The sequence below is a fragment of the Canis aureus genome, chromosome X, assembly GCF_053574225.1.
Source record: "Canis aureus isolate CA01 chromosome X, VMU_Caureus_v.1.0, whole genome shotgun sequence".
NCBI lineage: Eukaryota > Metazoa > Chordata > Mammalia > Carnivora > Canidae > Canis > Canis aureus.
The window spans coordinates 49,324,242-49,348,784 of record NC_135649.1 but is presented as its reverse complement, the minus strand read 5'-3'; the positions used below and the strand labels follow the sequence as shown (position 1 = coordinate 49,348,784).

Below are 24,543 nucleotides of genomic sequence, written 5' to 3'. Positions count from 1 at the left end.
CTTAGATTATTGCTACGTATAAATGAGATAATCCATATTACACAGCAAACCTGTCCCATGGTAGACACTATAATAATGGGAGATATCATTATCACCTTTGAAGAGGGTCTCACAACATGCAATAACCATCAGTCCTTCCTCTACAGGATCTCCTGCTAATGGTAATTCCCTAGCCAGTGACACTGGAGTTCCTTGATGGTAGGAGACTTGTAGCAATATCCTCCACAGGACTCAGCACAGTAACAATAATAAGAGTAATAATAACAACAATAACAACTCCTAACAAAAGTTTATCCTTGTCTGTGGGGTTCTTACCTCAGCGGGGAGCCCTTCAAATCGGGGATGCTTGCAATGGGAATCATGATCATCCCACTGCTTGAAAGATTCTGCACACCTGTGAGGGTGACTCTCATTCAGGCTCTCTTCGGTCTGACCCCGGACAATTCCACTGAAACAAACAAAGAAGGACAGTTTGGACAAAGAATTATGCAAGGTCAGGGGCTGCAGCATGAGAATGAGTGTTTGAGGACCTTACCCAATGCCGTGAATCCCTAAGCCAATGAAGTAGATGATAAAAATATGGTGTGTATACCAGAAGACCTCAAAATAACTCCTCCGGATAAACTCCATAGCTGAAGTCACCATGAGAACCAAAGCTATCGTGATGATCACTCCAGTGAGACCAGCGATGCTGGTAAATGTCACATACTCCACTGTCTATGAAATGAGAAATTTCAGCCTGACACAATGTGTGCCAATCATATCATGCCCTTCCTACTCATGGCCAGATCCCAGATGCTTCGCCATTGAGTCAACTCACCATGTTTGGGGACTGCATAGGATTTAGCCAAGAATCTTCCTCTTTCCCTTGATGAGACAGGGTGGAGAGAATGGAAGCAAGGGATCCATCTGTGGCCTGTCGGCTTCTGCTGTACCGTTCAAAGTTAAACAGGTGTGCAATGATGTGAATAGCTAAATGGAAAGATGAAGAGGATTGAAAGGTGTCTCAGAAGCATCATTGCAGCATGCCCCCAGTAGCAAAGGAGAATTCTACGTATAATGCCTAGCAGAATTCTGAGTCCACCGAAGGTGACCAATAAATCGTGATTACAGTGAGAACCAAGATCTTTCCTATTCTCATTCTGTTCCCCCAAATAATCAAATGTAAGTTCTACGAAAATAGGCCTACAATAGTGCCTGACAAATAGTGCCAGGTGTTCAATACATACTGTTTGAATGTCTAAATGCAGAGATGAATGAAACTACACTCTGAATGCCCACAAGCTTGCAGTTTTGTGGTTTGCCTCAGTCACCTGTGTGTAGGCAGATCATATATGCTACCAGTTTGTGGAAGGTGAGGTTGTGATCCAGTTGCTTTCTCAGGGTGCGCCTGCAAAACTACAAATGGAAAGTGATCAAGGTCAGGTGTCTCTGGGCAGATTATAAAATTCAGTAACATGTCTTAAACAAAGCATACCAATACCCACCCACGCTTGCCTACCCCCTTGGCTACCAAAGGAGACCCCTGAATTCCATTCCTAAGGGTTTGAAAGTATCGGGTTGTCCTACTGTGGAGGAGTTCAGGGTCTCTTGTCTTTAATGTGGAAGTTGACCTAGGAGTAGTTGGGACTCACAGAGCAGGTACCCCTCAGGAAGGACAGTAGATTTCGACACACAGGAAGCAGTATCAGCATGCTGTTAAAATTCAGGCAGCGAGCAGAGGCTCGGGCCCAGGCCAACGTGGACTAGAAGAGATGAGAGAAGAGACCATCAGGCTGCTTCATCTCATCATCTAGTAGGTGAGCACAGCCCAGTCCACTTGTCTGAGACCTGGAGATGGGCAGGGCGGCATCTTCCTCACCCTTTTTTCAGTAGCCAGCACACTTGGTCCAGGCTCTCTGCTTTGCAAAATGACAAAAGATTTGCTGAACTTAATAGCAAATTGAGAAATTCTCATGACAAGTGGCTTGGAAATATTTGACTATACATCTAACAATATGAAAAAGAACAGGATTTAATAATTTCACGTTAACAAATACATCCCATCGATGGATACTTTGCAACAAGTATCTTTGCTTAATACACTCAATTGTTGGGGCGCCTGAATGGCTCAGTTGGCTAAGCATCTGCCTTCGGCTCAGGTCATGATCCCAGGATCTTGGGATCAAGCCCCGAGTCGGGCTCCCTGCTCATTGAGGAGTCAATTTCTCCCTCTCCTTCTGCCCTTCCCCCCTGCTCATGTTCTCTCTCTTGCTGTGTCCCTCTCAAATAAATAAAATCTTTAAAAAATACACCCACTTATTATTTTATTGTTTGTCATTTGTAAAACAACCTTGAAGATTGTATATGTTCTTATTTGCATTTTAAATAAAGCTTAGATATTTAGAGGTATAATTACAGATGGTGACTATTCCCTCTTCTATATTTTCTAATGTTGCAATTATAGGCATGTCATAATCATCCAAATGAACAATAAAAAATTTAACCATTTATATTTGAGATGTCTTTAATAGGGACACCTGGGTGGCTCAGTGGTTGAGCATCTGTCTTTGGCTCAGGGCATGATCCTAGGATACTGGGATCGAGTCCAGCATCAGGCTCCCCACAGGGGCCCTGCTTCTCTGTCTGCCTATGTCTCTGCCTGTCTCTCCATGTCTCTCGTGAATAAACAAATAAATAAAATATTTTTAAAATGTCTTTAATAAATGAATACAGCTTAGGCAAGACTAATGAACCCCTCAGAGCAAACATTTTAAACTTAGGTAAAGATCTGAGAAAGGAGAACTTCTGAGAACAGAATTTCAAACTGATTTCCTTAGGTGGCCAGACAGCATACATCAAGATCAATCTGATCCAGCAGTAGAAGCTGCCAGAAAAGGACACAAGGAATGAATGCTTCAAGGAAGTATCTAGTGCCAAAACAGGCTTGATTAGGTATAGGCTGGACAGAACAATGCTCAATCCCATGGTAGTCAAATCCAGCTTCTCTACTTGACTGTGCAACTGGTCTCTGAGTCAGCTCCATGTACTTGGGACTGCAAGTTACAGAGGGCAACAATCTCACATCAGCTGCAGAAGTGGTGGCAGCAGCCAGACAATTTGTGTCTCACTTTAGCTGATTGGCCAGACTTACCTGTGTGCCAATCAGCAACTCGAAGAAAGGAAGAACATGGGTTAGAGTTCACAATCTCTCCCCCCCCAACTCTCCTTTTCTTCTTCTTTTCCTCCCTGTTTCTAAAAATCTCTCCAGCACGAAAATTATTTTTCCATATGACACCTAAACCCAGGGCAATGTGACATCAAGCCAAGTCGAGATCTGCCTAACATCCCTAATGGCTCACAGTGTTAAGCAGTGCAGCGAACAGAAGCTGCCCTACTGTTTTCCATTTCTGGCTCTTCCATATGACCTGTATTTTCTCCCTCTGCTGAGTCACGCTCCAACTGTTTTTGAAAGAGACATTCTGTTCCATTTCTGAGTAAATTTTCTCTGCTCATCTCAAAAATCCTGCATTTCCACACTGGTGTGCACAGCTTGCTGACTTGAGACACAGAGGTTTCTTAAAGCTAAAATCGGCAAGTGAATGGAAGAGATAGGACTACAATTTCACAGTTCCATATTCTGTAGGGGCTATCTCTATGGGGATAAATTCTTTTTAGAGGACATCTTTTTCCCCCATTGCAGCACATTGGAATATCCCAATTTATGTGCACTTTTCAATATCAACTCTACCTGATGTTCAAATTCAACTGCTGCTGTCATTAATGTCTCGCTATGAATTTAAATTGCTTCTTCTATTATTTATTTGCTCTGCTTCATGGTGAATCAAATAACTCTCTGTATTTTCCTAGAGGAAGCACAAATTTAAGAAATAACTACAGAATGATTAAACAAATTATGGCCCATCAATGCCATGGACTGTTAGGTGCTTAAAAGGATGAAAGCTATATATGCAGTGGAGTAGGAGTGGTAAATGTTTAACATCCAGCTTTCAGGGAAGAGGGGAAGTCTTGATTTCCAGCATTTGTCAATTTACATGATGTAAATACTCCCACCGTGGCAGATTTCAAGATACCAATTGGATGTCATTGAACACCATTAAATATAGGGGTGGGAAGAGATGCACATAATTGGCTATTGCAAGCTGGCATGAGCTAGTTCCAGCATATCACTAGTTACATACTCACATGGAAAGATATCTGAAATATAATAAGAAGCAACTTCCAGCCAATATCTATGATGTGATCCCTTTTTCAATTAAAACAAAAAACTCTTTGCTACTGTATGTGTCTATCCAAACTCATAGAATGATACACCAAAAAAAAGCAAATTTTACTGTATACAGGAAATATAAAAGTGAATAAAAATAGTACCTACCTCAAAACAAAACCTGTATGTCTGATACATTTGTGAGCTTATGCCAGAGCATCTAAAGAGACACACACCCCAGAATTATTTTTTAAAGATTTATTTATTTATTTATTTATTTATTTATTTATTTATTTATTCATGAGAGACACACAGAGAGAGGCAGAGACATAGGCAGAGGGACAAGCAGGCTCCCTGTGGGGATCCTGATGTGGGACTCAATCCCAGGACCCTGGGATCACAATCTGAGCCAAAGGCAGATGCTCAACCACTGAGCCACCCAGGTGCCCCCCTGCCAAAATTATTAACAGTGGTTATCTTTGGGGAATGGGATGGGAGGGCAATTTTCACATTTTAGTTATACACTTCTGTATCACTTGATGTCACTGAAAGCATTATTTATAATTAATTTTTTTAATAGAGAGGATTTTTTTTAAAAAAATGAAATGAACAAGATGTCCACAGGATATCAGCATGATTCATTTTTCTGCTGCTGACTTTTTTGGTCATAAATAAATTAAGCTCTTAATAACTAGTCACATTTATTGCATCATTCTTTTACTAAAAAGCTTTTTAAAAATAAATTAACACTTCCTTTGGAGTTATAGTTTCCAAAGAGGGCTCAAGGACCAACATTTAAAATGGAAAACAGCAGGGTGAAATAAGCCATGAACAGAACATTCAAATTAGTTGTGATCTCAACATGGATCTTTTGATTTTAGAGAGAAAAGGATTTTTTTTAAAAGGACAAGCTGTCTTTAACCATGTACACTGGATGGGTCTTTGTGGAAATCCAATGATCTAGTCAAGGTGAAAGTGATTTAACCAAATCCCTTACCCGTTACTGAAAAACTCACTAGAGTTAGCAGTCAGTTTTGCTTTTCTAGTTGGATAGTGTCCAGATTGATGAGCCTGTGAGATGATCATTTTCACCTCCATGCTTCTTCCTGGTCATCACCAATGTCCCCTATCCACCTCCCCCCACCCTCCCTCTTCTGTTCTTCATCTATCTCTTCCACAGCCTTTTCCATCCTGTTATCTTCACCTGACCCCTGCTTTTCTTCAGCCCTTGAGTTCTGCAGTGCCACTCACCCCACAGACCCCCTAAATCTCCCTCTTGTTTGATAGAGAAGTATTATTCTGTGAGAGCAGTCTACAGCAGTGGTTTTCAAGTTGTTTGTTTACTTGTTTTAAACCAAACTCTTTCTGGAAATCATAAGCAAGAGTCCATAAGACAGGTAAAGGCTGCTTTGGTTAAAGTAGGGGCAGGGGCACTGTTAGCTTAACTGCAAAGTTAACTGCAAAGTTAGCTTTCCCCTCACACTCTATAGGAGTACTTGGGTCATTTGAAAAATGACTGCTTAGGGGTGCCTGGATGGCTCAGTCAGTTGGGTGTCTGCCTTCAGCTCAGAACATGGACCCATGGTCCTGGGATCAAGCTCCACATAGGGCTCCCTGCTCAGCATGGGGAGCCTGCTTCTCCCTCTCCCACTCCCCCTGCTCATTCTCTCTCTGGCAAATAAAATCTTTTTTTAAAAAAAGAAAAGAAAAGAAAATGACTGCTAAATAATTTTCTTTATTGTGTGTTTTTATTATTGGGTCTGGGGAGTACACCCTAGATAGGGCTGTCAGATTCAGTGAACAAAAATACTGGATGTCCAGATAAATTTGAACTTCAGATTTTAAAAATCAAATAATTTTTTAGCATATCTATGTCCCATGCAATATTGAAAATATACCAAAAATGATTTATTTTTCTGGAAATAAAATTTAACTGGGGCGGGGAACGGGTGCCTGGGTGGCTCAGTCTGCCTTCAGCTCAGGTCATGATCCTGGAGTCCCGGGATTGAGCCCCACGTCAGGCTCCCTACTCTGTGGGGAGTCTACTTCTCTCTCTCCCTCTGTTCCTCTCTGCACCCCCCTCCCCACTCATGCTCTCTCTCTTTCACTCACTCACTCACTCTCTCAAATAAAGTCTTTAAAAAAATTTAACTGGGCATCCTGTATTTTCTTTTTCTGGGAACCCCAGCCCTAGAGGAAATCAGGGCATTGGGTCTCAAAGGAGCCCAGGTCGCAAATAACAAACAAAAACAAAAACAAAAACAAAAACAACAGAGGTTCTCCATATCACCACAACTGTGATACTCACCCCCAGGATTTCTCTGGTATAGTAGTACTTATCAGCTTTCTCATATGACAGGAAGGCATGTACAAACAGGAAAACATTCAGCCCCAACCAAGTAGCCTAGAGGAAGAAAAAAACAAGCAAAGAATCAAGAAGAATTTGGGTATGGAAATGAATAGGTAAGGGATAGGAAATAATGTCACCATTTTGGCTATTTTGTTTCTATCTGTTTTCATTTTAAATGAATACAATCCATCTAGCATCTAACTTATTTTCAGAAAGAGTTAACACTTAAGAAATGCATTAGACCCTAGCAATCAGGGTCAGCAAATCAAGGCCTGTGGGCCAAATCCAGCTCACCACTTGCTTTATACAGCCTACAAATTAGGAATGGTTTTCATTTTTTTGTTTTCACATGTTTAAATGGTTGGAAAAATCAAAAGAAGAATAATATTTCATGATATGAAAATTACATAAAATCCTAATTTCAGCATCCATAAATACAGTGGTATTGGAACTTAACCATACCTTCTTATTTTTATATTGTTTATGGATGTCTTCATAATTCAATGGAAGCATTGAGTAGCTGTGACAGAAACTATATGGCCTCCAAAGCCTAAAATATGTACTACCTAGCCCTTTACAGAAAAGATTTGCCAACTCTGGTCTGGGAGCATTTGAACTATTGTGGCTAAAAGATAGCAATAAGTGAATAAATGGATTTCTAAAGAAACAAGGAATAAATTTAACATCTGTGACAATACCCATCTGAAAAGGACTAAACCGTTCCAGATGGGCCTGCCTCTTTAATTACGCCCTGACACACATTTTCTTGTTTTTAGATTGTGAGTCTCCTTTCAAATTAACCTATCATTGCTCTGGACTCAGTTGAGCTCTTAAGTCTGCTTTTGTCTATCCCAAGCTCTGTCTCTGCATTGGCAAAGGGGGAATTTGGAACCTACTGCCCCATTGCCTTGGAGACCAACTAATGTGGCTCTAGCTCAAGCTTTGAGGCTCCAGTTTGTTGTTGTTTTAAGAGTCTATTTGTTTATTAGAGAGAGAGTGTCTGTGAGCACAAGCAGGGGGAGCAGCAGGCAGAGGGAGAGGGAGAAGCAGACTCCTTGAAGAGCAGGGAGCCCCAACTCGGGCTGGATCCCAGAACCCTGAGATCATGACCTGAGCCAATGGCAGACTGAACCACCCAGGTGCCACGAGGTGCTAGTGTGTAACTGAGCAGGACTGTAGGTCACTAGGATGCCCCTAATATATATTGTTGGCCCCAGGGTGGATCAGAACCATCTTAACCCCACAAGTAGAGGGTCCTTTAGCCTAGGACAGGGCCCATTCAGATTCCCTAGATCTGGACCACTCACACACCTCCAGTAGCATAGCATAATGATTTAAAGTGATACTGGAGTCAAACTCCTTGGGCCCAAATTCTAGCTTCACTGCTTTCTAGTTCTGTAATCTCAGACAGACATGTGATTTAATTTCTCTGAGCCTTAGTTTCTTCTATACAGTGAGGTTAATAACGATATCTAACTCATAGCAATGCTGTGGGCTTATGTGAAATGATGCATGTGGAGTGATTAACCATGGTCGGTGCATACTGGGAGCTCAATAAATTCTAATTATAGACTTGTGTCATTACCAGGCTGGCTGTACTAACCAATTTCTTCCTGCATTCTTTGCTCAGACACTATTTCCAGAGTTGAGTGTCTTTCAGAGATCCTTTGATCCTAATAGAAGAGGAGAGGTGAAAGCCACAGACACCTCAAGAGTTCAGAAGACTGAGTTTTTTTTTAGAGAAAGCAGAAATATTTCAGGCTCCGAGAGTTCTTTGCCCCCATGGCAGACCATCCCCAACTGTAGGCAAGGTGAATACAGTGACATCTGGGAGTAAGGAATTGCATTTCCCACCCTCACTCTCATTTCCTTCCATCACGGGTGGAAAGTGAAGTGGAAGCCCGGGCAAAAGGAGGAGTCGGAATGTTTTTTGGAATAATCTCTCTTTGCTTTTAAAAAATAGCGCATAGGGGGAGCCCGGGTGGCGGTTAAGTGCCCAACTTTTGGTTTTGGCTCAGGTCATGGTCTCGGAGTGGTAAGATCTGGTAAGATCAAGCCCCGAGAGGGCTTCCCGCTCAGCGGGGAGTCTGCTAGAGTTTCTCTCTCCCTCTCCCTCTGCCCTGACCCCCTGCGCACTCTCCAGCACACATGCTTTCTCTCTCAGATAAATAAATAAATACATCCTTTAAAAAAATAGTGTGGGGCGCCTAGGTGGCTCAATCAGTTAAGCATTTGCCTTTGGCTCGTGTCGTGATCCCGGGATGCTGGGATGGAGCCCGGCATCAGGAGTGTGCGCCTCCTTCTTCCTTTGTCCCTCCCCCTGCTCATGCTCTCTCTCACTCACCCTCTCTCAAATAAATAAATAAAATCTTTTTAAAAGAGTGCATAGGGGGCAGCCTGGGTGGCTCAGCAGTTTAGCGCCGCCTTCAGCCCAGGGCGTGATCCTGGAGACCCGGGATCGAGTCCCACGTCGGGCTCCCTGCGTGGAGCCTGCTTCTCCCTCTGCCTGTGTCTCTGCCTCTCTGTCTCTCTGTCTCTGTCTCTGTCTCTCTCTCTCTCTCTGTTTCTCATGAATAAATAAAATATTTTAAAAAATAAAGCGTGCATAGGAGTATATGTCAGAGATAGTAAGAAGTCTGAGCCTGCCAGCAAGATTGGTAGGGGGTGGAAATTCAAAGCTACAGAGTTAAATGTGAGTCGCCATATTGGGTGATGAGCTCTATGAGAAAAACCAAGAGAAGGGTACAAAATGCAGAGGATTTTATAACTAGACACAGGCTTATACTTGTATCTAGTCTAGTTATTTAATTTACCTCCTCCCCCCAACACACATATGCGTAGGGGATGTGAAGTGTAGAGAACATAAATAATTTGATCAAGATCACTCAACAGCCGAAGTGAAACTAATCCTCAGGTTCCCTGTCTCCTAAACTAGTGCAAAAGGAATTAAATACACAACATTGAGCATTGAAAATATAAAGCATAGGGTAACATACCAAAATAAGTACTTGGCCTTTTGTTAAATGCAAAACAAACAACCCTCCAGGGGAATATGATTGCCCTTTACACTTTTCTCCCTTGAATACCTGGGCAGTCCTTGGGGACCCAAAGGAAACAATTGAAGAAAAGAGATAACCCCAGAAGGTGTGATGACATGAAGATCTAGGAAAGTGAGAAAGAACACAGGGTGTTCCAAGTTCAGGGATGGCTCAGAAACGGATGAACGAGAGTGGGGATAGGTGTGTGTGTGTGTGTGTGTGTGTGTGTGTGTGTGTGTGTGTGTGTAGAAGGGGATTGTGCATATATGGTATGGTAAAGAACCCTGGGAAGCTGGATTTGAGTGATGGCTCTGCAATCAATTCACTGTGTAACATATGGGTCTTATTTTCCCTTGTAAAAAATAAAGGAACTGGTTTGTATCTGCACTATGCAATGCCATAGCCACTACCCACATGTGATCACTTGAAATGTGGCTAGTCCTAATTTAGATATGCTGTAAGCATAAAATACATAGAGGGTTTCAAAAACTTAGTAAAAAAATACATTAAACGATCTCATTATTATTTCCTTTTTTAAAAATATTTTTTGACTGTAAAGTTTATTGGAAAATCTATGTGAAGCATAATTTAAAATCATTTAAAACAAATTAAAAGGGATCCCTGGGTGGCGCAGCGGTTTGGCGCCTGCCTTTGGCCCAGGGCGTGATCCTGGAGACCCAGGATCAAATCCCACGTCGGGCTCCTGGTGCATGGAGCCTGCTTCTCCCTCTGCCTGCGTCTCTGCCTCTCTCTCTCTCTCCTCTCTGTGCATTCTCATAAATAAATAAATAAAATCTTTAAAAATAAAAAAATAAAACAAATTAAAAACCTCTATAAAGGAATGCCTGGGTGGCTCAGCGGTTAAGCATCTGCCTTCGCTCAGCACATGATCCTGGAGTCCCCGGGGTCGAGTCCCACATCGGGCTCCCTGCATGGAGCCTGCTTCTCCCTCTGCCTGTGTCTCTGCCTCTGTGTGTGTGTGTGTCTCTCATTAATAAGTGAATAAAATCTTTTAAAAATAAATAAATAAATACCTCTATAAAAGGTCAGGACATTCAGTATTTTAAGATAAAACTTATTAGGAAAATTGTAGTATCATGGTTAAGAAAATAATAATTATGGGAAGCTATATGTTTGTAAATTATAGAAAACATTAAAAATTAAATATCTAACAAAATATGTTTTGCTATTGCTTTGGGAGAGAATATGGGGACACATTTTTTATTTTATTTACATATACTTATTAAAAGATTTCCCATATGACACTGCAAATAGTCCCATTTCCCTTGTATTTTGCTATAATACATGAATTCCCACAAAGGGTATGGAATACATAAAATTACAAATATGGTAGAAAAGTAAACCATATCACACCCAAATACACAGTGAATTACTGCAAAGTGCATACCTGAACATATAAGGCACATTAGTTTTAGAAAAAGAGCACTGCCCATCCCCAACATGTTAATATTTCTTAGATGTATTTATTTATTTATTTGACAGAGAGAGAGAGAGGGAGAGAGAGAGCACAAGTAGGTGAAGTGGCGGGCAGAGGGAGAGGGAGAAGCAGACTCCCCGCTGAGGAGAAAGCCCAATGCAGGGCTTGATCCTAGCACCCTGGGATCAGGACCTGAGCCAAAGGCAGAGGCTTAACTGATTGAGCCACCCCGGCGCCCTCATTAATATGTTTGATATTGATTATCTGTTAAAAGGATAACATTGTTCATATATTGGGTTAAACCAAATATATTACTAGACATTAATATAATCTAATGTAGGTACTAGAAAAATTTATATTTACATATGTAGCTCACATCACATTTCTATAATGGACAGCACTGGGCCATGATCTCCAAGTTTAGTTCTATCTCAAACATTCAATGACTTTATGAAATCTCAATGAAGATGAGAGAAGTACAGTGGTAGTACAGAAAGGATGAAGAGAAATGAATGTGCATGGCAGTGGTTAGAAGTGAGATGGAAGAGAAAAAAGACAGAAAATGAAAACATTGAAATTCCAAATACTTGTGGTTTATATCATTTGTCTCTTTACCAACCAATTTCTCGAGTTGGAGTTTTTCTCTTTTCTAAAATGGTGACATATATCATACACAGATTTTAGAAAACATACATGTGTAATCTTAGAGCTGGGCTTTTTAACTGATAAAACTGGCCTTAATGGGCCCAATACTGGCATAGAATATTTCCTTTTCGAATAACTTTAGAAATATTAACAAAAATAATCTCTCCTTACTCTATTAAGAGTGATTAATAGATAGTGAAACATGGGCATGTAGGTGGCTCAGTGGGTGAGCATCTGCCTTCCGCTCGTGTTGTGATCCCAGGGTCCTGGGATCGAGTCCCGCATCGGACTCCCTGCATGGAGCCTGCTTCTCCTTCTGCCTTTGTCTCTGCCTCTCTCTGTGTGTCTTTCATGAATAAATAAATAAAATTTTAGAAAAGATAGATAATGAAACAAAAAAACATAGTGAAACATTACTTACCAGAAACAAAACTGAGAACCAGTGGTTAACTACCCAGTTGCCCATGGTCTGGAGGTGGTTTAGAGTCTCTCTAGGCAGCAGGAAGATTCAGCAACCTGGATTCTAGAGAGGTTCTTCAAGGTTAGCACCTCTGTCTAGCTCAGAGTATGTGAGTCTTTAAGATAGGAAAGATGCACAATTACCCAGAAAGCTTCAAGGAATGAAATAAGTGCATTCTTCCTTCCTCCTCTGGACGGAACTATGTTATCGGCTTCAGTAGACCAGCCCTACTTATGAGAACCACAGGGGTTTTCCCTAGTGGGGATTTATCCCTTCAGGAAATAGCAATCTTCTTGAGTGAGAATATTCTCTCTCATCATCTTATCAACATGACCTAGTATGAGGCATTGCTTTCCTGATAAGACAATTGCTAAAGCTTGTCACTAAAGGCTGGGGCTACAAACAGATGACCTCAGGAGAAGCAGAGCAGGAAGCAAGCCTGTTAAGCTTTAAGAAAAGCTGCCACATCTGCACACTGGATTTGGACCTCAGACCAGCTAGCTCAGAAACGTCACCATATGTGTTCCCCTGGAGGATGATCTGGCTCTCCAGAGAGCTAGACTGGCTGGCAGGACAAGTGAAAAAAATGGCTAAATAAATAAGAGAAAATTTAGGAGCTAAATTTGGTTCAAAACAACAAAGACAGAGGGACGCCTGGGTGGCTCAGTCGCTTAAGCATCCGACTCTTGATTTCGGCTCAGGTCGCGATCTCAGGGTCCTGGGATTGAGCCCACGCCAGGCTCTGAGCTCATCGGGGAGTCTGCTGGAGGATTCTCTCTCCCTCTCCCTCTCCCTCTGCCCCTACCCCACAAAAAAATAAATAAATCTTAAAAAAAAAAAAAACCCAGAGGCAGAATACTCTGACAGGTGATAGTTTTCTAATATGGATTAACTAGAGTTGCGTGTTCAGTTCTGGGCACTGATCTTTTTTTCCTTTTCTAAAATGGTGAAATATGTCACACACAAAAGCATGCATAAAACATATATATGTACTTTAAAGAATAATTTTAAGGAATGAATATTTATGTACACACTACCCAGGTTTAAAAAATAGAATATTTATTTCCAGCATCTTAAAACCCTCTGTGTGTCCCTCTTTTATTACAATTCCCATATTCCTCTCTCCCTCCACCATCAGATGTGACTACTATCTTGAAATTTGAGGTAATTATTGCCTTGTTTTTCTTCATAGGTTTACTAACTGAGTGCATCCCTAAACAACATACCATATTGTTTGATTTTTCCTGTTTTTGAGCTTTTCAAGAAATGAGACCTAGTTGGTTGTATGTATATATGTCCTTGTGATTTGCTTCTTTCACTCAATATTGTGTTGGATGATAATAGAACAATGTTGATAAAATGATGTATATATGCTACAGTTACTCTAGAGTATATATATCCTGGAGTGAAATTCCTGGGTCCTGGGATTTGCACACATTCAACTTTACTGCGTAATGTCAACTTTCTCTAGATGCTTACCAACACTTGATATTTTTTATTAGACTTTTTTATTTTTATGATTCCAGTGATAATAAAATATTACTTTGTTGTGACTTTAATTTTCATTCCCTGATTACTAATGAGGTTGAACATCTTTTTTTAAAGATTTTATTCATTTATTTGATAGTGAGAGAGAGCGCAAGCACGCAAGTAGGGGGAGGGGTAGGCAAAAAGAGAAGCAGGCTCCTGGCTGAGCAGGGAGCCCCATGCAAGACTTGATCTCAGGACCCTGGGATCATGACCTGAGCTGAAGGCAGATACAACTCACTGAGCCACCCAGGCACCCCAGGTTGGGCATCTTTTAACTCAACTATTGACCCTTTGAATTTTGTCTTTTGAGAAGTGACCATTTTAGTTTTTGGCCTATATTTATATTGTTTCATTTTTCTATGTTTATAGATTTGAGTTCCCTTTATAATCTGATATTAATCCTTGATCGGTTACATTTATGGCTTGTCTTATCATCTTCTCAATAGTGTTTCTTGATAAATAGAAGTTCCTAATTTTAATGTACTCTGATTTATCAGTTTCTTTTGTAATTTATACATTTTGTGTCTACTTTTAGAAATCCTTTAATACCCAGAAATCATTAAGATGAGAGACTCCTAACTCTGGTAAATGAACAAGGGGTACTGGAAGGGGAGGTGGGCAGGGGAATGGGGTGACTGGGTGACGGGCACTGAGAGGGGCACTTGACGGGATGAGCACTGGGTGTTATACTATATGTTGGCAAATCGAACTCCAATAAAAATATGCATATTAAAAAAAAGACATTTTTTTACAGGGACACCTGGGTGGCTCAGCGGTTGAGCATCTGACTTTGGCTCATCCCAAATTGAGTCCCAAATGGGGCTCCCTGCATGGAGCCTGCTTCTCCCTCTGCTTATGTCTCTGCCTCTCTCTCTCTCTCTGTGTGTCTCTCATGAATAAATAAAATCTTTTTAAAAAATTATTTTGCATTTTCTTCTAAAAGTTTTATTTTTTGCCTCTCATATTTGTTTTGACTCCATCTGGAGTTGATGTTTTTATGTATGGTATGAGGTAGGGGCCCAATTTACTATTTTTCCATATGGAAAACAAATTGTGCCAGCACTATTTTTGAAAAGTACACTTTCTTCACTGATCTAAATGTCAGTTCTATATACAGGTGGGTTTATTCTTGAATTCTATTCAGTTTACCCCATGCCATGGCCTTAATTCCTATGGTTTTATAACAAATCTTGACATTTAATAGGACAGGTCTCCCCACCTTGTTCTTTAAGAATGTTTTGGCTATTCTTGACCTTTTGCACTTTTATGTAAATTTTGGATTCAACTTCCCCTTGCACCTCCTTTGTTACATTTGTTGCTCAGTACTTTATATTTTTATAGGATTATAAATCATACCTTTTTAACTTTTAATTATAGCTATTACTTAAAAGGGCAACTTATTTTTACATATTGATTCTTATATCTAGCAATGTCTCTGAACTTATTAATTCTAATATCTTTGTATTTGATGTTTTGGATTTTTATAAACTAAGTCTTATTTTTGGTATAATGACAATTTCATTTCTACCTTCTTTTATCTTTTATCTTTTATTTCTTCTTCTTCTTCTTCTCCTTCTTCTTCCTTTTTGGCTTGCTGCACTCACTAGAACTTCCAATACAATGTTGAGCAAAGATAGTAACAGTGATCTTGTCCAATTCCCAGTCTCAAAGGGGGTTCTTTCCACATTTCACCCTTAAGTATGATGTTTGGCATAACTTTTTGTCAATACCTGGCTGTATGTTCCTATTTTACTTTAGGCACAAAAGTGAATATTTAAAATAAGAAATCATAGCACATTTTTGACAGCTTTATTGATGTATAATTTATATACCATAAAATTTCCTCATTGTAAATATACAGTTCAATGAATAGCACATTTCATATTTTACAAAGCTAAAAAATCTCTTCAATAGCACAAAACTCACAAAAAACACTTTTAGGGACGCCTGGGTGGCTCAGCAGTTAAGCATCTGCCTTCAGCCCAGGGCGTGATCCTGGAGCCCTGGGATCGAGTCCCACCCACATCAGGCTTTCCGCATGGAGCCTGCTTCTCCCTCTGCCTGTGTCTCTGCCTCTCTCTCTCTGTGTCTCTCATGAATAAATAAATAAAATCTTAAAACAAACAAACAAAAAACACTTTTATTAGCGTTCTAACACACATGCAACTTAGTGTCACAGTGCTATGTGAAATCAGCACAGTAGGTGGTGAAGTCATTCCTGTATTAAGACAGCTAGCAATCAGTTAACTATGAAAGTATCAGTGCACCACATAATATATATTCTTCAAAATCCAAACTAAATATACCACCAACACAACTTCCCTTTAGTTCTATCCAGAAATGCGTATGGCCACTCCAGTGTGGCTTGACATGAGGGGAAGTATGACAGAGGGGAAGGAGGAGCAGAAAGAGACCATCATCTTAACCAGGTGTGATAAAAGTATCTTACTTCTGCAAATTTTACAGAAGCTCTTGAACATGCTCAAGACCACATCTTAAAAGAGAAACTAAAGCTTGTCCTTGGGAAGGTAACCAGAATGATGTAATGATTTGAAACCATTTTATATTAGGAAGTGTTAAAAGATTTAGGGAATTTGGCCTGGAAAAGAGGTTTGTGGAGAAAATGAACTTATCTACATTTGGGTTTTGTTGTTGTTGTTGTTGTTGTTGTTTAAGGTTTAGTTTGTTTTGTATGTGGTTCCAAGAGGTCAACCCAAGATTGAAGACTCTAAAGCAGCAACACATTTTTTTTAAAGATTTTATTTATTTATTCAAGAGAGACACACACACAGAGAGAGGCAGAGACAGGCAGAGGGAGAAGCAGGTTCCATGCAGGGAGTCCTACGCGGGACTCGATCCCGGGTCTCCAGGATCACGCCCTGGGCTGAAGGCGGCGCTAAACCACTGAGCCATCCGGGCTGCCCCAGCAACATATTTTTGTTCAATAAAAGCAAAATTTTCTCACACAGGTGTTTAGAGAAGTGAAGAGGTAATGAGTTTTCTGTTAATTTGAGATGCTGAAGGAAAAATGAATGCCTTCTCCCCAGCTATTTTATAGGGGGAATTTCAGCACCAGATGGATGGTTAATTAAATGTCTTTGAAGTATCTTCCAATGTTGAGATCCTGTGATTCATGAGAGAATGATTTATAATCTAGATGACAATTTATGTATTATCTGAACAATTAGACATGCCACACTGAATGAAGCCTTGTGTCTGGAGGGAGGGGCCCCTATTTCTGATATCAGAGTATTAGAAAGTCAATTGATAAATTGATGAGTATAGAATCTGGCAAAGACTGTCTGATGATTGGGGCACCTGGGTGGCTCTGTGGCTGAGTGTTTGCCTTTGGCTCAGGTTGTGATCCTGGGGTCCTAAGATCGAATCCTGCATCAGGCTCCCTCCCAGGAGCCTGCTTCTTCCTCTGCCTATGTCTCTGCCTCTCTCTGTGTCTCTCATGAAGAAATGGAATATTATTAAATTGCAGCAGCAGGATCATTTGTGCCCTTTCAAAATAAAATTATATTAATCCAAATAAAATATTCATGCCCCAAATCTGAGGCTTCTTTTTCTTGGGCAATCGTGAATACACTAAAAATTTCTTACTGGTAACCTCCCTTTTTTGGTAAATTCTCCAAGAATTGTTTTCCTTCTTTTGGCTGTAGACTTTATAATACCGCCCTTCCCTTATGTTTTACCAGACTGTCTCAATGTTTGCATTTCCCAGGTTTATAGATTGACAAGTTTGAGGTTGACCTCTAGGGAGTACTTAAATGTCATCAGTAACTTATCTACAGTTATACTATAGGCTGTAGTCTTTTGGAAAGATTTCCTGTAGACAGTTGATCCCACCCACCTCAGGTGGATATTTGCAAATTGCAAACATAGAGCCCCTCCCTCCCTGACTTGCCTGCCTGTCGTCTTCCTGATCACTTGCTTCTGTCACTGTCCCAAAATTACCTTTACTACTGTTACTTTATACATTTTTTCCAGGAATTAACATGTAACAGTAATAGTACTGAATTACTTAACAAACATGTGCTTAGGACACCCAGGAAAATGCTTTTAAGAATTCTTTTAAGACTGTGTTGGAAAGTACCTGGCTGGCTCAGTCAGTAGAGCATGTGACTCTTGATCTTGGGGCTGTGAGCTCAAGCCCCATGTTGGGTGTAGAGATGACTTAAAAAATAAAAATCTTTGGGGTACCTCAGTGGCTCAGTTGGTTAAGCATCTATCTGCCTTTGGCTCAGGTCATGGTCCTGGGGTCCTGGGACCTAACCCTGCATTGAACTTCCTGGTCTGTGAGGAGCCTGCTTCTCCCTCTCCCCTGCCCCTGCCCATGCTCTCTCTCATAAATAAAATCTTAAAAAATAAAAGTCTTTAAAAAGAAAAAAGATTAATTGTTGGTTTTCAAAAAGAAAAATTTAAGCAGCCATGATGAAAAAAATTGGCATTTGTGTTTATTTTTCCATTTCTAATTGTAATTATTATTGTTTTTAATTTGAATCTGTAGAGGATGGTGTGGGAAAGACAGCTTTCTCTTTTTTAGAACTTAGAGCTTCTAAAGGTATTAATCTGGCCTTGATCACAGTGTCTAAAAACAAAACATCCCATAATGATAATGTGATATTGTTTGAAACAGATTCTTTTATTATTTATTATTCTTTTAAATTCTTTTCACTATGTTGGATCAGAACCAGATCTCACAAAGTGGCCTTTATTAAAGACATGATGTGATGAAGCTAGATTTAAATCCCAGCTCCCACTCACTACCAATGTTGCCTTGGAAAAGTCTCACATATCGCAGCCTCAGTTTCTTCATATGTAACTTAATATGTTGGTTCCTCATGGTAAAAATGTCTAAGCAGTAGTCTACATTAATGGGCAGAAAGTGAACTGGTGTTAGGGAAGAGGCAGTGATCCAGTGTGGTATAGAAACAGATTTCAAAAAGAAAGAAAGAAAGAAAGAAAGAAAGAAAGAAAGAAAGAAAGAAAGAAAGAAAGAAAGAAAGAAAGAAGAAAGAAAGAAAGAAACACAGATTTCAGAGCCAGTCTATGCAGGTTTGAAGTCTGCCTCATTTTACTCGTCCATAAAATGGGCTGTTGTAAGAATTTAAATGAGTTAAAATATGTAAAGCAATTATAACAATGCACTCCATAGTTGCCTATTGCTATGATGATGATCCCTAAGAAACTGTAAGCAGAGGGCCTGAACCCAATGGTACTTTCTTTTACCTTTGAAAAAGAAAGCAGAAATTATTAATTAGAAGCCAACCTTATATCAACTTTGTAAGATTATGGAACATTTGCCACTCCCTTATGTCTATTTGCTTTATCCCCTGTTTCTCCAGAGTAGTCAGCAGATAAACTTTAAAATTAAATGAGCCTGTATGCTTGGCTTCAATGGCAGCAAGTAAGTGGGGGAGGTAGAAAGACTGTCTCATTCTGCATTTAGGCTTAAAGAGACAGCTACCAAAAGGAGAGAAAACAGGGGTGTCCCTGTGGCTGCTAGGAAAAAGGAACATAGGGATCAGAACTGGACCTGGAAGGGGGCCTGGGGACTTAAAGATGGCAAGGTTCATGTGGTTCCCTGCCCTCCCTACATTCCATTATGGGGCTGTGGTGAGCACCAAAGAGCTTATGACAGTGCTTTTTTTTTTTAATTTTTTTTTAATTTTTATTTATTTATGATAGTCACACAGAGAGAAAGAGAGAGAGGCAGAGACACAGGCAGAGGGAGAAGCAGGCTCCATGCACCGGGAGCCCGATATGGGATTCGATCCCGGGTCTCCAGGATCGCGCCCTGGGCAAAGGCAGGCGCCAAACCGCTGCGCCACCCAGGGATCCTGACAGTGCTTTTTAAGCTGATAAGTGTTATAGTGACATCACATTAAATAGCAGGGAGTACTTTCACTTTACAACTATTACTTTGGAAAGCTGCACTCAAAACTGTGTATTGCTAAGAGATAAACTGAGGCATATTAAAAATACTGACAGTTTATTTGAACAAAGATCAATTCTAACTGGGGCAACACCAAACCGGAAGTGGTTAGGAGCAATCCCCTGGCTGGAGCTAGGGGAAGAACTCTCCTAGAGAAGGTACAGAAGCAAAGAAAGGAAATTATTTGATTGACTATAGCTTAAAGCCAAGGAGGGCACTTGATGGGATGAGCAATGGGTGTTATACCATATGTTGGCAGATTGAATTTAAATAAATACATAAATACATACATAAATAAATAAATAAATAAATAAATAAATAAATAAAGCAAGCCTAGTTGGCTGTTTTTGATTGGTTTTCCTTAGGTTTCTATTTCTTAACCTTGAAGCATTTACATGCAGAGGTTTTAGTTTGTTTACTTACATAGGCCACCAAAGCATGATAGCCACCTCAGTCTAATGGCTTCCTTGTTTAATTAAACAGTACGTAAAACTTGTTCAACACACTGAACTCAACATTTTGATATCATTGGAACAATATTCAAACTTTTTTTGAGACTGACTGAGCAAGTTCTGCCTCTTCCAGGAAGCCTTCTCTTAACTCATCAATCACACCACACCCTCTTCTAATTTTCATAGGAGTTCCTCTTTTCTTCTTACCGCTCCTGCAGCCTGTGAACCTTCTATGGTTATTTACCTTTCTCTGAATAAGTCCTATCTCATCCAGATGGCTCCCTAAGGGAGAGCAGAAAGCTCTCTATTCATATAGTAGGTATTCAAAAACTATTTGTCAAGTGATGGCATGGTAGGCAGTATAATGGGCCCCTCTCAAAGATGTCCACATCCTGATCCCTGGAACCTGTGAATATGTCACTTTATATAGTAAAGGGGAACTAAGGGTGCCAGTGGAATTAAGGGTGATAATCAGCTGACTTCAAAACAGGGATACTGGATTATGCAGATCAGCCTGATGTAATCACAAGGACCCTTAAAAATGGAAGGAGGCAGAAAGATAGGTCAGAGTGATATAATGTGAGAACATGATCCTCTTGCTGGCTTTGAAGATGGTGGAAAGAAGCCAAGAGCCAAGGAATATAGGCAGGCTCTAGAAACTGGAAAAGGCAAGGAAATGGGTTCTCCCCCAGAACCTACCAAAAGGAATGTAACCCTGGAAATACCTTGATTTTAGCATAGTGAGACCCACTGCAGATTTCTAACATCCACAAGGTTAAGCCACCAAGTTTGTAGTAATTTGTTACAGCAGTAGTAGGAAACTAATACAGATGGCAGGAAATGAGTTTTCTATGACTGTATTCACTGGCTCTGAACTTCCTACTCAGCCCAAGAAAGAAGATAAAGCCTCAAGTTTGTTTTTTTCTAAAGATTTTGTTTATTTATTCATGAGAGCCACAGAGAGAAAGACAGAGACATAAGCAGAGGGAGAGGCAGGCTTCCTGCAGGGAGCCTGATACGGACTTGATCCTAGGACCCTGTGATCACAACCAGAGCCAAAGGCAGACATTCAACCACTGAACCACCCAGGCTTCCCAAGCCTCAAGTTTTCAAAGCTAAAGGTCGAGAGTCTATAGTTCCTATTATTAACATAACATGTGCTATGGCAAAAATGAGTTACAACTATTTTGGTTGCAAGTAAAGCAGGATATAAATGATTGGTCATTTTAATAAGGAAAGGTAACTGTTTTAAAAAAAACATTTTCCTCTATTCTATTAGAAACATTTAGCTCATTCTAGGGGTAAAGGAATACTCCCAAAAAAGGATGCAAATATTTGCACTCCCTTCCAGAGAGCACGGGATGAGATTATCTAAATTTTGAAAACTGAGCTTTTCTTACTGTCAGGAAAAGGGTTTTTTGATTGTTAAAAGTTAGGAGTCTGGTTTCAGGCTCTTCACCATGGGTTAACAAAGTCTCTTGGTGAAGAAAATAGAACTGGGTTTTGGATAGAGTGGAGGTATCTTGAAACCGAGGGTGGATTTGCAGCATGGGTTGGGGGTGTGTGGGATAAGTGGAGACAAGGAAGAGAATTGCTGGATATGTTAGGGCAAGTGGCCCAGGGGCTCTGGAGCTCAATCCTAGAAAGCCATCCTCACACCTATAGCTAATCAAGTGCACTAATAGAATAGCCACACCAAAAGGTAAAACCTGAACCCAAAACCTGTGCCCATTGGTCTTCCATGGTCTGCACATGAGCAGGAACATGATTCCATTCTGCCCAATGCTTTACCAGCCGACCATCCTGTGGGAGGGAGCCAATGCCTGGACCTCAGATTTTTTTTTAATTGCAGTAAAATACACATAACAAAAAATTCACCATTTAAAATGTACAATTTAGGGGCATTTAGTACATTCACAACATTGTACAACCATTACCAGCATCTACCATCATTTCACAATGTATACAAGTATCAAATCATTATGTGTATACCTGAAACTAATATGATACATGTCAATTATACCTCAATTTTAAAAAAATAAGATTTTTTCCCTGTCACCAACCACCTGTTCCATGCAGATATCTCCCCACAGTACTCACAAACACCACTTGTTGGTGCTACTCTTCCAAGAATCTCTTCCACTCCTACAAATCTTGCTGGATATGCCAAAGATGGAAGGTTCCAACCTGCTCTTTCCACAAGGCATGTCTCAGAGTTACTTATATTTGCAGCCGTGAGAGAGGAGGTAATACTTACCCAGAGACAAAAAGTAGGCTTTCTTCTGCTTGCTATAAATCAGTGAATCCACCAAGCTGAGTGTTCCTTGGCCACAAAGCAAACCTATTCCATGCACAGCATCTGCCTGGTCCGACCCTAGCCTGTCTACACCTCCCTGTGGGACTTGAGAGGCATGGGGAACCCACACAAAACAACATGAAGCTCCTGCTACTTGCTGTGCCATGAGTAATAAAGTCCAATGTCTCTGACCCAGTAGTCTCGGGTCTTTGCCAGCATCCATGACACATATGGTCTCACTTATTAGCCTGTAAGTAAGGTAAAATCCTGGAGCCTTCAGTTCTTTTTTTTTAAGATTTATTTATTTATTTATTTATTTATTTATTTATTTATTTGAGAGCGTTTACATGAGTGAGCACAAGTTGGGGGCAGAGGGAGAGGGAGAAGCAGACTCCCCACTGAGCAGGGAGCCAGATGTGGGGCTCAATCCCAGGACCCCGAGATCATGACCTGAGCCAAAGGCAGACACTTAACCAACTGAGCCACCCAGGTGCCCCATGGACCCTTCAGTTCTTGACACCTATAAGCCTTAGATATCTATATTAGGGTAGTGAAGGTGAGCTTACACATCTGTTCTGGGAGGGAATGTGAACTGAGCAAACTTAAACCCTAGGGCTGGGATACAGCATTTTGGTATTTTTAAATGTCTCTCTACAAAGTATTATTACTTAATCATAGAAGTCTTGCATATTTTTCTCTATATTTATTCCTAATAATTTATATTTATTATTGCCTGACAATTTGGATGATAATTTAGATATCGCTTTTATCTATTGTTTCATCTATATACGATTCAACTGATGTATTTATTTTGTATCCAAGAACCTAGCTCAATTTTTAAAAATTCTAGTATCTAATCTGGACATTATTTGGATGTTATGATTTGAAAGTTAATGAAGTTTGTGGCCACCTTATAAAAAGTCATTATTGGGGCACCTGAGTGGTTCAGTTGATTAAGCCTCTGACTCTTAATTTCAGTTCAGGTCATGATCTTAGGGTCATGAGATCAAGCCCAGTGTTGGGGCTCTGGGCTCAGCAGGGAGTCTGCTTGAGATTCTCTCATTCCCTCTCCCTCTGTCCCTTCCCTCTGTGTGCATGTATGCACTCTCTTTCTGTCTCCAAAATAAACAAATGAGTCTTTTTTAAAAATCATTATTATTTAATTCAAGTTAGACAATATTTTTCAAACTATAAAGTCTATAGAGAGAAATATAAGGTAAGAAGTCCTAGGTGATGAAAAGATTGGGATCAACTATGCTACTGATCTTGGGGACTTTCATTCATCATAGAAAATGGAATTTTATATTTGATATTTATTGAACACTTGTTATATACAAGGTGTGAGAAAGTCAGAGATGAATGAGACATAGTCCTTTCCTTCAAGGAGATCACAGTGTAATGGAAGGGATAGAAGGAGTGGCTTTAATGTTCTATTTATGTGGAAACCACTGACTTCATAGCCTCCTATTCATTTATCCCTCTAAGCTCCAGTTTTTTTTCCTTCATTACTGCTTATTTCCTCACCTTTGTGATTCAAAGAACAGAAACTGACTCAAAGTACCGTAAAAAATAAAGAGGGCCTATTTTCAGGTGTATTTTCTGTTATTTCTATGGATTACTTTCCCTCTCATCTCTATACAGTCTCTGTTCTCTCACCAATGTACCTGAGAATAGAATTTGATTGCCTGAGCCTTTCTTATGCTACATGCCAGATGTGTGTGGTCGCTGGCTGTTCTATTGGATGGGATTGCCTATCCTTGTGTTATGTTACCATCCAATCAGTTAATGTGACTATTAGTGCAGGAGCTGGCCACTGAAGCAGGAGGAGGACACGAAAAGACTAAAGTATAGGTATGGCATAAGTAGAGCAGACCATCTCTAGTATGCGAATTTCTCTCTCAAGGGGCCCATTTTTGTTCCTAGAAATGAGCATTAGAATAAGCCATAAAAAATATTTTGTGCTGTGCGCTGAAGGACTAACTAAATAGTTTTAACTAGTTTCAATTCTACCAAAATGAAGATAGCAAAGATTGAAATACTGGTCAAACAGTACCAGGATTCTTTTTCTTCCCCCCTCACTGTTGACCAACACACTTTGTTAGATTTTCATGTATGATATAAAGTCCGTAATTGCTTGAAAATCTCACCTGACTCTTCTAAAGAGTTCTATCTACACTTTCAAGTCT

General features: G+C 40.2%; 1 protein-coding gene across 1 annotated transcript in view; it reads right to left on the bottom strand.

The window, feature by feature from the left end:
* NOX1 (NADPH oxidase 1) overlaps positions 1 to 12,323 on the bottom strand; it is a 28,900-nt gene extending 16,577 nt beyond the window's left edge. Inside the window, exons 1-7 of the mRNA XM_077888965.1 lie at positions 12,100 to 12,323; positions 6,516 to 6,611; positions 1,635 to 1,745; positions 1,314 to 1,398; positions 821 to 972; positions 536 to 717; positions 316 to 448 (exon numbers count right to left, since the gene is read on the bottom strand). Coding sequence (XP_077745091.1) covers positions 316 to 448; positions 536 to 717; positions 821 to 972; positions 1,314 to 1,398; positions 1,635 to 1,745; positions 6,516 to 6,611; positions 12,100 to 12,144 — 804 coding nt within the window. The 5' untranslated portion in view covers positions 12,145 to 12,323. The remainder of the gene's footprint in view (positions 1 to 315; positions 449 to 535; positions 718 to 820; positions 973 to 1,313; positions 1,399 to 1,634; positions 1,746 to 6,515; positions 6,612 to 12,099) is intronic.
* Positions 12,324 to 24,543: the final 12,220 nt, after the last annotated feature.